The sequence below is a fragment of the Bombina bombina genome, chromosome 3, assembly GCF_027579735.1.
Source record: "Bombina bombina isolate aBomBom1 chromosome 3, aBomBom1.pri, whole genome shotgun sequence".
Lineage (NCBI taxonomy): Eukaryota > Metazoa > Chordata > Amphibia > Anura > Bombinatoridae > Bombina > Bombina bombina.
The window spans coordinates 887,150,218-887,164,837 of record NC_069501.1 but is presented as its reverse complement, the minus strand read 5'-3'; the positions used below and the strand labels follow the sequence as shown (position 1 = coordinate 887,164,837).

General features: G+C 37.3%; 1 protein-coding gene across 1 annotated transcript in view; it reads left to right on the top strand.

Moving 5' to 3' along the window:
- The first annotated feature begins 1,821 nt into the window (after nt 1-1,821).
- Nucleotides 1,822-14,620, top strand: part of NDFIP2 (Nedd4 family interacting protein 2) — a 259,390-nt gene continuing 246,591 nt past the window's right edge. Inside the window, exon 1 of the mRNA XM_053707849.1 lies at nt 1,822-2,139. Coding sequence (XP_053563824.1) covers nt 2,098-2,139 — 42 coding nt within the window. The 5' untranslated portion in view covers nt 1,822-2,097. The remainder of the gene's footprint in view (nt 2,140-14,620) is intronic.

Here is a 14,620-nt window from a genome sequence, read left to right as displayed (position 1 = left end):
CAGAGTGTGACAGGAAGAGAGAAAAAAAGAGACAGCAACAAAGAGAGAAAGTGATAGCAAAAGAGAAAAGGCACAATAGAAAGAGTGACGTGAGAGAAAGACAGTGTCACTTAACTTGCTGCTCCTGTCAGGCCATTGCTATGGCCGCCTTTTCTTTTGGTTTTGTCTTGTGTGCAATCAGCGCAGCAATGACCTCACTGCCGCGCGCCTGCACCATTTTTGGGCGCATTTCTGATCTTATCTGTGTGCCCATCTTTGCGCCACGCTGTACACATGTGTGCGTCCCTCTTGGCGCCAATCTGTGCCTATTTAAAGCAGACTCATCCTCTCCTCCCTGCCCAAGTATAGTTTCACTCTTGTTTCCTAGGGTGCTCTATTACATTGTTTGTGCTGTCTGCCTACTTGTTGCTGAATCCTTCTTTGCCTTGTGACCAACCCTTTTGCCTTTCCCTCTGGTACCTTGACATTTTGGACCGACTACCTGTTGCTGAATTCTGATTTGCCTTATGACTTATTCTTTTATCTAGCCCTCTGGTATCTTGAACGATTGGACTGTCTACCTGTTGCTGAATCTTGCTTTGCCTTGTGACCTACTCTTGCTTTGCCCTCTGGTACCTTGGAAGATTCTTTTTATCTTGCTTCTGTGGCTTTTCCTGCACTACATGTTAAATTTAAGCCTATTAACTTTAGTCCTGGGATTTTTTTTTTATCTTTCCACTTGACGCCGGGATAAGAAGACTACTGGCTAGTATTGGTGTGATAGAGAAATATTCCACGGACATAACAGACAGAGGGTGAGAGAAAGTGTGACAGGGAGAGAGGCAACAAGAGTGAAAAAGACAGCAAGAGAGAATGACAGAAAGTGTGACAGTGTGAAAGGGAGAGACAAAGGGTGTGAGAAAGTGTGACAGCAAGTGTGAAAGAAACAGAGTGACAGCAAAAGAGAATAAGCACAAAAGAGAGTGACAGCGAGACAAAGACAGAGAGGTTGAGAGAGATAAAGTGCGACAGTAAGAGAGCAAGTGTGATAGGGAGAAAGACAGCGAGAATGAAAGAAAGACAGCGAGAATGAAAGAAAGACAGCGAGAATGAAAGAAAGACAGCGAGAATGAAAGAAAGACAGCGAGAATGAAAGAAAGACAGCGAGAATGAAAGAAAGACAGCGAGAGTGATAGAGAGTGACAGCGAGACAAAGACAGAGAGGTTGAGAGAGATAAAGTGTGACAGCGAGAGAGCAAGTGTGACAGGGAGAAAGACAGCAAGAGAGGTAGAGAAAGAGAGTGACAGCAAGAAAGTGAAAAAAAGTGAGAGACAGCGAGAAAGATAAAGACAGAATGACAGAGAGAGTGAGAGACAGCAAAAAAAGAGAGAAAAGTGTGAGAGTGACAGCAAGAGAGAAACAGTGTGAGAGAGTGATGGATGAGAGGCAGTGTGACAGCGAGAAAGTGACAAAATGATAAAGAGTGACAAAGAGAGACAGACAGCAAGATTAAAAAAGAGAGGGTCAGAGAAAGTGAGAGACAGAAAAATAAGTGACGGGAATGTGAAAGAGTAAGAAAAGAGTGACAGAGAGAGCAAGAAAAGGGACAAAGAAGGAAAGACAAACACACAGACAAGAGGTAGTGTTTCTTACAAGTCCAGCATAAACCCAGACAAAAACTCCTGACAAAGCACACAGCAGCAGAAGTAATCAGAAGTGTCCTACAACCACCTAAGTTCTGCTTCCTCAACTCTCTGCACCATGTGATCACTGTAGTCACGTGACTGCTGTGATGTCAGAGGGCCCTTTAGAGGGATGGAATATACTGTATCCGCTACCGTGCGCGCACCCAGTTATTATAATTTAGAAAAAATGAACGTGGGCGCGCACAATTAGGAACAGGGGAAGGAGAGTGTCATGCGCAGTGCGATCATGTACTGAAGAAAGTGGGAGGTGGGCGGAGGGAAAGAAACACAGCAATACAGGAAGAGAGAGAGAAACCAGACAGATACAGGAAAAAAAGAGGTAGGCAAGGTACAAGGAGAGCGCATACAGCGCAGTCACTCTGGACGCACAGAGGTAGGATCTGGTACCTCCTGGACTAATCCCGCAAGGCAATGGATCATCAGTATCTTCAGGCCTCGAACCGATACCAAGTGGTAAGTACTCGTGACGCAACCGTGTGATGTCACATGTAGAAGTGTTGTGTATAGGTCACTGCCTGCATACTTACCATACACTGCAATGCGATCGCGGCTCTGGCGCTTGTACACAACACCTTACAGTGACATAAGGGAAACAGGGGATTCCCATAAGTAGATCATTTGTAACATAAGGGAAAGATTAGATAATAAGGTAGAAGGGGTTAATGTACAAACTACACTGTGTTCTTTAAAATGACCACTATATCCTCAATGTATGTGTTTGCTCAACTGAAATTTTAGTAGTGAAAATGTGGTAAGACATTTTATATGGATTTACAAAATGTTCTGCTATAATTTTACTATTAATACAAATGTAAAGGGCTCAGATATGTGTTAAACGTTTTTAAATATATTTCATAAAATGGTTTTAGATCAATACAATTTAAGGGTACTGTCTCCTTTTTTGGGGGGAGTTCCCAGTGTCTGATGTGTATTTACACACACACACACACACATATAATATCGGTGCAAATCCAGATCATAGTGTGCTGCACTTTCAAAAGAAGAAATCTGTCTCCTAAAAAGACCCGAATACTGCAAGCCTTCTGCATTTAGCAGCTAACAATTCTCAGCGTGGCCACTGCCTGTAGGGAGATATTGGAGCTACCATTATAGATATATACCATTATACCAGCTTATTTTAGCACTAATTAAAGGGACACTGAACCCAAATTTTTTTTCGTTACTCAGATATAGCATGCGACTTTAAGCAACGTTCTAATTTACTCCTATCATAATTTTTTCTTCGTTCTCTTGCTATCTTTATTTAAAAAATAAGGCATCTACGCTTCTTTTTTTGTTGGTTCAGAACTCTGAACAGCACTTTTTTATTGGTGGATGAATTTATCCACCAATCAGCAAGAACAACCCAGGTTGTTCACCAAACATGGGCCGGCATCTAAACTTACATTCTTGCATTTCAAATAAAGATACCAAGAGAATGAGAAAATTTTATAATAGGAGTAAATTAAAAAGTTGCTTAAAATTTCATGCTCTATCTGAATCACAAAAGAAAAAAATTGGGTTCAGTGTCCCTTTAAGTTCTACTTATGCTTCCTGTCATATGAATTTTGCAGCAAATATCTTCTACAGCTCCTCCTTTAACTTCCAGTAAAGACCACAGCCCCCTTGTGAGGCTGTGACAGGAAGTAATGGAGTTCAAGGATAAGAATGCCAAAACTAGAAATGTGCATTCAGAGGTTTTGATTATAGAAAGAAAAAAAAGATTGGGAGACAGAGAGATTAACACTATATGAAAGGATATTCCTGCTGGAGCTTTAAATACGTTTAACTCTTATCAGCCACATGCTTGATTATATTGTCTGTTTAATTTAGACAAGGTGTAGGGCTGATTTTGTCTGACAATTATTTTAGTGCTCTGTTCAATTTGAATAATTTGATTCAATATTTTTTGAACATTGGGACACCTAGTTCAATCCTGTAGTAGCATTTCAAATAAATAAATACAATAAATTGTTTTTGTAACACTAGTTTATTTTTAGTAATTGCCAGTTGTCTTTTTCTGTCTTCCAAATTTTGGGGTTGGCCTCTAGGTTTTAGATTTTTTTTTTTTTTTTCAAGCCCTCACATTTTATGTAATATATAATACCCCCCCCCCCAGCTCTTAAAGGGATACTAAACCCAATTTTTTTCTTTCATGGTTCAGATAGAGCATGTAATTTTAAGCAACTTTCTATTTTACTCATATTATCATTTTTTTTGTTCTTTTGCTGTCTTTATTTAAAAAGCTGGAATGTAAAGCTTAGGAGCCGGTGTTCTAAAATAAGTTGTCTACCATAGGAATGTGCGACCTACGTCACTTCCGGTGACGTGATATCAGCTGCTGCAGGTTTGTGGCGCTCATTGCGCATGCGCTAGAGGCCCAACCTCCTACAACAGCTATTTAAGACACAATAGGTGACTGAGCTGCATCTTCACAGATACAGAGATAACGGATATTGCATTAGCTTATTGGTAGACAACTTATTTTAAAACCCAGCGTGGGAAACATGGTTCGGGTTTCAGCTATGAAGTGTCACTATGAGATGCTCGGTGTTCTCAGGGAATGCATTGATGATGATCTCAAGAAGGCTTACAGGAAGCTGGCCCTGAGGTGGCACCCGGGTAAGAGGAAGCTGGGTAGACACTATTTTCTACTGCCTCTCTAAAAGTGGACAAGATGTGAGGTTGCAATCTATTCTGTTCTTATGACTGAGGTAGATGTAAGGCTTGGGTAAACATGAGGCTGTTGTTTATTGCCTCCACGTCACTGATAGTTGTGAGGTTGCGGTTTGCTAATGTATTGTTACTTAATTCAGGGTGAGCGCACAGCCAAGGGGTTAACGCGATAATAGTGTCTACCCAGCTTCCTCTTACCCGGGTGCCACCTCAGGGCCAGCTTCCTGTAGGCCTTCTTGAGATCATCATCATCAATGCATTCCCTGAGAACACAGAGCATCTCATAGTGACACTTAATAGCTGAAACCCGATGTCATCTGTCTGTCATCAGCTGTTTTAAGGAGGTTGGGCCTCTAGCGCATGCGCAGTGAGCGCCACAAACCTCAAGCAGCTGATTTACGTCACCGGAAGTGACGTAGTAGTCGCATTCCTACGCGGTAGACAACTTATTTTAGAACACCAGCCTATTTTAGGTTCAGCACCCTGGGTAGTGCTTGCTTATTGTTGGCTACAGCTAGCCATCAATAAGCAAGTGTAACCCAGATTCTGAACCAATATCGGGCAGGCTCCTAAACTTTTCATTCCAGCTTTTTTAAAATAAAGATAGCAAGAGAACAAAGAAAATTTGATAATAGGAATAATTTAGAACGTTGCTTACAATTGCTGCTCTATTTGAATCATGAAAGAAAAAATGTGGGTTTAGCATCGCTTTTATCAGAAGCATTTTTTTTTATAATAGTATTACTGAACTGTAAGTTCCCACGGGAATATTGCCCTTAATTCCTCCTGTATGTGTTTGTAAATGTTGTCCTGTCTCCCACAAGTCTTATATCATTGTTTTATTTAAAGGGATAGTAAACACCAAAAATATTATTGTTTAAAAAGAAAGATAATCCCTTTTATTTACCATTCCCCAGTTTTGCATAACCAACACTGTTACAGAAATATACTTTTTACCTCAGTGATTACCTTGTATCTAAGCTTCTTCTGACTGCCTCCTTATCGCTGATCTTTTGACAGACTTGCATTTTAGGCAATTAGTGCTGACTCTTAAATAACTTCACGTGCATGAGCACAGTGTTATCTATACGAAACACATAAACTAATGCGCTGTAGTTGTGAAAAATTGTCAAATGCATTCAAATTAGAGGTGGCCTTCAAGGGCTTAAAAATTAGCATATGAGCCTACCTAGGTTTAGCTTTCAACAAGAGAACAACGCACATTTGATTATAAAAATAATTTAGAAAGTTGTTTAAAATGACATGCCCTATCTGAATCATGAAAGTGTACCAATGGACAGCGCTGCAGAATATGTTGGCACTTCATAAATAAAGTATAATAATAGAAAAATACTGAGCATTTCAGATTGTTGTATGTCCTTTTAATCACTTTCTTGATATTAAAGTATTTGTGCTATATACACTCAAAAATGAAAGGGATCCTGTGTTCTCAAAGATTGCAACTTTTTTTTCTCTTTGGTATTAAATGTATCACCTCTAATAAATGTTTGTTTTGTTCACAATAATATGCATTCTAATATACTGTAAGGAAAGATAGAAAGCCTGTAGATTTAGTGTTTCAAGTAGTCATTGCCAATTGTATTATTATTATTTTCCTCCCAGTATAAGAACTTGTTTTATTTTGCGTAATTGTTTTGTTAACTCAATAAGTGTCCCTTTGTGTTATACCTTGTTTGGTGTTAATTAACATTAGCATTTTAACAATGGATTAAACATTGGGATTCTTAGGCGTGAGTCCATGCCAGTTTATTTTAGCACTCATTTTATTAAAAATGTTCAACTTTACTTGAAATGATAACATTTTATTTTCTGTTTCATTGTTCAATTTATTCTGCAAGACCTTTTTCCCTTCAAGAAGATATTTTATACTCCTTTGGTAAAAAAACAACAAAAAAACATTGTGAGTTAATGGCATATTATAGAAGGTACAATTAAGTTAAACCACAAAGAAAACATTTTAAAAAGATGTTATAGATTATTTGTATTTTTTCTCATTTGGCAAATTTAAGTTACATTTTATAGCTGTCATGAGTAGCATTCTTCCCCTATCTGTTGATATTGGATAACATGGGTGCTTGTGCATGCACAGATGCAAATCAATATATTTTGCAAACTATTTTTACTTAAATAGCCCTTTTAGGATATGTACGGCTCTCAACATGTTTTATGTCACTTTAAGTTCTACTGTCACATGATGTTGATGCAAAAGTCCTCTACTCAGCATGGGTAAGCAACTGGCTGGAGCTGGTAGATGTGTCTCATAGCAACCACCTAAAAGGAAAAGCTACTCCTTTGCCTTCCTGTACTTACCAAAGCCCCCTAATGGTGCTCTGTGAGAAAGTAATGAATCTTAAAGGTAAAACTATTTTAAAATAATGAATAATACACAGTGCAATTATTCCTACCAAGTATAACCCACTGCTTAGTGCTTTTTTATTACAAAAATAAAACAGACTGTTTAAATCCCTTTTAAAAAGGGCTGTGCACGCTGAAGATTATGTTGAAAAGATTAAAGGATTGATATTTTAGTGTTTGTTTTTTTGTAACTACGATAAGTGAATACAGGAAGTGCTTGTTCTGTTGAATCATTTTAGCCATGACTAACAACAAGTTTCCTTTTAGTTGAAATACATTTTTAGCTGAGGTTTTATATATGGTTATACCTATGTGTGACTAGGGTTTTTGTACCTTGTTGTAGTAAAGGTTTCCAAATTTGTAATGAAACATTTTGATAATGGCATGGACCAGACAAGTGATTGTAAAGATGCTAGCTTTTAGTTTAATTATTCTTTTATTTGGCTTTTGTACTTCAGATTCCATGGCAGACTATTAAAGGGACAGTAAATGCCTTGAGATTGTAATATAAAGGTTTAGTTCTGCACAATAAAACACTGCAGTATACTTTCATTATTTATTTTGCCCTGATCTTTTTGTAATTTAGCTTAGAAAATTGTAATTCTCATAACTTCTTTATCAAATAAGATCTGCAGAACAATGCACTTTATACAACTGTCAGCTGCAGGCTCAAGCCCAGACTGGCACCTCCAAATGAGGCAAGCGGTGAGTGGACTATGACTATTAAAAAACATTTGCAGCAGATAAGGTGTTTTGTTTTTAAAAAAATATTTAGGCTATGCTATTCTATAGCAGGACAACATGTTTAGATTGGAATTGCAAGCCATACAATAGCTGTTGTAGGCAATGAGCTAATTCACTGCTGCCTATGTGTTTTTGGTAATGTTAATAGATGTAAAGCTTGTGTGTGTTTGTGTATTAGTAAACATACACAAAGTTTATAAAACAAGAAGGCAACAGTAAAAAAGATGTGTTTTATAGAGGAACATTCTGTTCCACTCAGTAAAGGGCGTAATGCTTCTGTTACTGTTGAAGAAGAAAATATGTGAATATTTACTATATATTATTGTGCACATTTATTATATAAATAATACAAATGGATGTAGCTGTTTATAATCTTTTGTCTGGCTCCTAGTCTCTAATTTATCAAGGCTTGAATTTAAATTCTTTCCCTTGCTCATTTAAAGGGATATGAAACCACAAGCTGTTCTTGTGTGATTCAGAGAGAGCATACCATTTTAAAAAACGTTTCCAATTTACTTCTGCTATTAAATTTGCTTTGTTCCCATGTTATTCTTGTTGAAGAGATGTCTAAGTAGGTGTCAGGAGCACTACATGGCAGGAAATAGTGCATGCTCCTCAGCTTACTTCCCTGCTTTTCAACAAAAGATACCAAGAAATTAATCAGGATATTGTATAAAGGGGCAGTTAATACCAAAAATGTTGTTTAAAAGAGAATCCCTTTATTTACAATTCCCCAGTTTTGCATAACCATCACTGTTATATAAATATACTTTTTACCTCTATGACTACCTTGTATCTAAGGTTCTGCAGATGGCCTAATCTCAGATCTTTTGACAGACTTGAATTTCAGGCAATTAGTGCTGACTCTTGAATAACTCCACTAGAGGGAGCACAATGTTATCTATATGGTGTATGATGTTAGACATGTACATGTTAGATTTTCGCAGCCAAACCGTGAGATAAGAGGTGGACTGCAGAGTCTTAACAATGAGCCTGCCAAGGTTTAGCCTTTAACAAAAAAAATACAAAGAGAAAAAAGCACATTTGATGCTAAAAGTAAATTAGAAAGTTGTCTAAAATGACATACCCTATCTGAATCATGAAAGTTTAATTTGGACTTTACTGTCCTTTACAATTGCATAATCTATCTGTATCATGAAACAAAAAATTGGGATTTAGGTCCGTTTAAAAAAATGTGTACATGGCCAGAACTTTAATCCTGGACCTAATTTATTTTTTTAGTGCTGATGGTGGAATGTTAATAATTCTAAATTATAAATAGCTTTGCTCCTCCCATTAATTATTTCCAATCATCAATATCTTTCTAAGACTGCACCTGTGAATCTCCTTGTCTGTAGATCACCTTATTAAATAGGGACAGTAAAAGCAAAATGTCAACAAGGCTACAATTTCATTAGAATTATCTAGTGACTACACATTAAAGTAATATCTATCACTAGATAATTCTAATGAAATTGTAGCCTTGTTGCTATTTGATCAAACTGGTTTGTTACATCACTCGAAATGACCAGTTCTTAGATTCAAATTATTCTACTCTAAACTAGAATAGCAGATAACTGGTAACACAGTGTTTTGACAAAACAACATAAAAAAAAGAATGTCTTTGTGTTGTTTAACACTTTAATTGCTGGACTATTTCCACGCCCGGTGCTGTGCTGTTTTAGGTGTTGCTTACATTTAAGTCCTACTGTTGGTCATTTTTAGTGAGAAACCTAAACAAATTAGTTTATGTCGTTATGACATGTGAGAAATATAAATAAAAAGGCATATTTTTTATTTTATTTTTAAAAACAAGGATGTTTTTCTAACCACTATTGTAAAATTGAGGGGTTATCTCAATATAAAATGGCCATATGTATGTGTATATGTGTGTGTGTGTGTGTATATATATATGTGTGTGTGTGTGTGTGTGTGTGTGTGTGTATATATATGTATATATATATATATATATATATATATATATATATATATATATATATATATATGTGTATATATATATATATATATATATATATATATGTATGTATATATATATATATATATATATATATATATATATATATATATATATAATTATACCCTGACCAAAAAATATTTAATGGTTAAAGAAGACATAAAACCTGGTGGGCAGCAGAGTTTTTAGTGCCTAGGGCAGCACAAAATCTAAATACGCCCCTGCTCTATATAGATCATTATATATATATATATATATATATATATATATATATATATATATATATATATATATATAAGCTTCTACTCAAATACACTCTTATTTATGCCAGGTGGAGGCTTCTGTGCTTTAAAAATCTAACGGCTAGATTTAGAGTTCTGCGGCCAAAGGGGTGCGTTAGCTACGCATGCTTTTTTTCTCCCGCAGCTTTTAAATACCGCTGGAATTTAGAGTTCACAGAAGGGCTTCGTTACGCTCCAAAAAGGGAGCGTATAGCATATTTACCGCCACTGCAACTCTCAATAACAGTGGTGCTTACGGACGCGGCCAGCTTCAAAAACGTGCTCGTGCACGATTCCCCCATAGGAAACAATGGGGCTGTTTGAGCTGAAAAAAAACCTAACACCTGCAAAAAAGCAGCATTCAGCTCCTAATTGTTTACTATGGGGAAACACTTCCTAAGTCTGCACCTAACACCCTAACATGTACCCCGAGTCTAAACACCCCTAACCTTACACTTATTAACCCCTAATCTGCTGCCCCTAACACCGCAGACCTCTATATTATATTTATTAACCCCTAATCTGCCCCCCACAACGCCGCCGCCAGCTACCTACAATAATTAACCCCTAATCTGCCGACCGGACCTCGTCGCTACTCTAATAAATGTATTAACCCCTAAAGCTAAGTCTAACCTTAACACTAACACCCCCCTACTCTTATTAAATAAATTATTCCTATTTAAAGCTAAATAGTTACCTGTAAAATAAACCCTAATATAGCTACAATATAAATTATAATTATATTGTAGCTATTTTAGGATTAATATTTATTTTACAGGCAACTTTTTTTATTTATTTTAACCAGGTACAATAGCTATTAGTTATTTACTATTTAATAGCTACCTAGTTAAAATAATTCCAAAATTACCTGTAAAATAAATCCTAACCTAAGTTACAATTAAACCTAACACTACACTATCAATAAATTAATTAAATAAACTACCTACAATTATCTACAATTAAACCTAACACTACACTATCAATACATTAATTAAATACAATACCTACAAATAAATACAATTAAATAAACTAACTAAAGTAAAAAAATAAAAAAGAACTAAGTTACAAAAAATAAAAAAATATTTACAAACATTAGAAAAATATTACAACAATTTTAAACTAATTACGCCTACTCTAAGCCCCCTAATAAAATAACAAAGCCCCCCAAAATAAAAAAAATTCCCTACCCTATTCTAAATTAAAAAAGTTCAAAGCTCTTTTACCTTACCAGCCCTCAAAAGGGCCTTTTGTGGGGCATGCCCCAAAGAAAACTGCTCTTTTGCCTGTAAAAGAAAAATACAACCCCCCCAACATTAAAATCAGATTCAAGTTCAATCCGATTGGCTGATCCAATCAGCCAATCAGATTGAGCTCACATTCTATTGGCTGATCGGAACAGCCAATAGAATGCGAGCTCAATCTGATTGGATCAACCAATCGGATTGAACTTGAATCTGATTGGCTGATTCCATCAGCCAATCAGAATTTTCCTACCTTAATTCCGATTGGCTGATAGGATTCTATCAGCCAATCGGAATTCGAGGGACGCCATCTTGGATGACGTCCTTTAAAGGAACCTTCATTCGTCTAGTCGTCGGAAGAAGAGGATGGATCCGCGCTGGAGGTCTTCAAGATGAGCCGCTCGTCATCGGATGGAAGAACATAGAAGATGCCGCCTGGATGAAGATGTTTGCCGGTCCAGATGTCCTCTTCTGCCCGGATAGGATGAAGACTTCTGCCCGAAGATGGACTTCTTTAGCCGCCGCTTGGATCAAGACTTCAGCCGGAGGATGGATGTCTTCAGCCCCCCGCTTGGGCTTGGATCAAGACATCGGAGCCAGGACCGATCGGTGATACCTGGTGTGGTGAAGATAAGGTAGGAAGATCTTCAGGGGCTTAGTGTTAGGTTTATTTAAGGGGGGTTTGGGTTAGATTAGGGGTATGTGGGTTGTAATGTTGGGGGGGGTATTGTATGTTTTTTTTTCCCAGGCAAAAGAGCTGAATTCTTTGGGGCATGCCCCGCAAATGGCCCTTTTAAGGGCTGGTAAGGTAAAAGAGCTTTTCTATTTTAATTTTAGAATAGGGTAGGGCATTTTTTTATTTTGGGGGCCTTTGTTATTTTATTAGGGGGCTTAGAGTAGGTGTAATTAGTTTAAAATTGTTGTAATATTTTTCTAATGTTTGTAAATATTTTTTTATTTTTTGTAACTTAGTTCTTATTTATTTTTTGTACTTTAGTTAGTTTATTTCATTGTATTTATTTGTAGGTATTTTATTTAATTAATTTATTGATAGTGTAGTGTTAGGATTTATTTTACAGGTAATTTTGTAATTAATTTAACTAGGTAGCTATTAAATAGTTATTAACTATTTAATAGCTATTGTACCTGGTTAAAATAAATACAAAGTTGCCTGTAAAATAAATATTAATCCTAAAATAGCTACAATATAATTATTCGTTATATTGTAGCTATATTAGGGTTTATTTTACAGGTAAGTATTTAGCTTTAAATAGGAATAATTTATTTAATAAGATTTAATTTATTTCGTTAGAATAAAATTATATTTAACTTAGGTGGGTGTTAGTGTTAGGGTTAGACTTAGCTTTAGGGGTTAATACATTTATTAGAGTAGCGGTGAGGTCCGGTCGGCAGATTAGGGGTTAATACATGAAGTTAGGTGTCGGCGATGTTAGGGAGGGCAGATTAGGGGTTAATAATATTTCTTATAGGGTTATTGAGGTGGGAGTGAGGCGGATTAGGGGTTAATACATTTATTATAGTAGCGGTGAGGTCCGGTCGGCAGATTAGGGGTTAATTATTGTAGGTAGCTGGCGGTGACGTTGTGGGGGGCAGATTAGGGGTTAATAAATATAATATAGGGGTCGGCGGTGTTAGGGGCAGCAGATTAGGGGCACATAAGTATAACGTAGGTGGCGGCGGTGTGCGGTCGACAGATTAGGGGTTAAAAAAATTAATACAGTGGCGGCGATGTGGGGGGACCTCGGTTTAGGGGTACATAGGTAGTTTATGGGTGTTAGTGTACTTTAGACCACAGTAGTTAAGAGCATTATGAACCGGCGTTAGCCCAAAAAGCTCTTAACTCCTGTTTTTTTTTCTGCGGCTGGAGTTTTGTCAACGCTCACTTCAGCCAAGACTCTAAATACCGGCGTTAGAAAGATCCCATTGAAAAGATAGGATATGCAATTGGCGTAGGGGGATCTGCGGTATGGAAAAGTCGCGGCTGGAAAGTGAGCGTTAGACCCTTTCCTGACTGACTCCAAATACCAGCGGGCGGTAAAAACCAGCGTTAGGAGCCTCTAACGCTGGTTTTGACGGCTAACGCCAAACTCTAAATCTAGGCGTAAGAGTTTTGGTGGTTTCTAGACCTTTTTTATTTCTTGGGCTTAAAGGGAGCACTAAATACATTTTAATGCACCTTCCTCTAATTATAGCTGCCGTCATTTTGGAACCTAGGTTACACTGCCGGTACTTTAAAAGAGAGTTGCTGCACATGTGCACACATGTCGTCCCTGGAATGCTAGATTTCAACATGACAGCACCTTTTACTAGAGGGAGTTGGGGAATAACCACAATACTATGTTTATAAAATGTATTTAATGTTTAATCGCCCTTTTAAGGGAGCTGAGATTGAGTGCTTTAAATACTGGTACTTAGGCCCCCCCCAATCCAGCTCCCTGAAGCCTTCTGCTGCAACCCGTCATTTCTGGGTTTGCAGGACTTGGATTCCCCAGCGATACAAGGCCAACAGGGATGTGGGAATACGTGAGGGGGGGGGGGGGGAGTTAGGGTAATGTCCACAGCAACTCAGCACATATCTATCAATTAAATATTGTCAAAAGGTTACTTAGCCAGAATTTTTCCCTTTTTAATCACAACAGTTAGAACCGATAGAAAGAAGACAGTACTATGATTCCAAAAAGACAAACAAGTCCCTTACATTGATCCCTGCGTTTAAGCTTATATCACCTTAGGAAGCAGCTCTGTGGGTACCTACTGAGTAGATTGCAGCCTTGCCCTGTGGCCGTATGATTGCTGTACGGCAGCCTCTACAGTGTAAAAATTTGGGTGCAATAGTTTACAGAGCTTAGCGTACAGCGTGAGATTGCTAGCGTGTAATCGCTGTATGTACAGCGTCATTTGTAAGAGAGAGCTGTAAATAATCACTGTGTAATACGTATTTTCGTAATATGTTTGAAACAAAATCAATGTTATTATATCACACAGTAATGCAATACACCACCATGGGCCACCCCAGAAGTAGGGGTTTATTATATTCAGACCTCATGAAAAATCCTTGGTCTGTCTATTTGCAAGTGACAATCATGGTATATACAGGCACTTAAGTTTGTCCCGATGATTTTGTGCCAGGGTATGCGACTAGCTCCCGCAGCAAGACCTCATTGCTATTTGCATATCATTGGTCTACTGTTAACAAGTGGCAATCAAAATCATAATCATAGTTGTAATATCGAGGATGTATAATTATGTATATATGATCATCATGTGCATAGGATATGAAACACATAGCTAAAGGTTATCCAAGGTCTCAGTGTTAGTAACGGTTCAAATGTGAGTAGGGGCAAAACAAGTCGACGGTATGTTAGTCATATCATAGAGGTATATACTTATGTGGTCATCAAAGTTATTTCATGTGTATCATATGTATTACATCCATATCAGGCCAGCAGACTTATACTTTATTATGATAATTATTAGGTCAGACCTAGTGTACATCCCATTATGACAGGGTGTACTCTAACCCTAAGTCCTAACTCATAGGATAGTGTATATAACTCACCCATAGGTCCTGGGTTCATAGGAAATATTGCCAGTCATATGACATGTTAAGGCCATGTGGA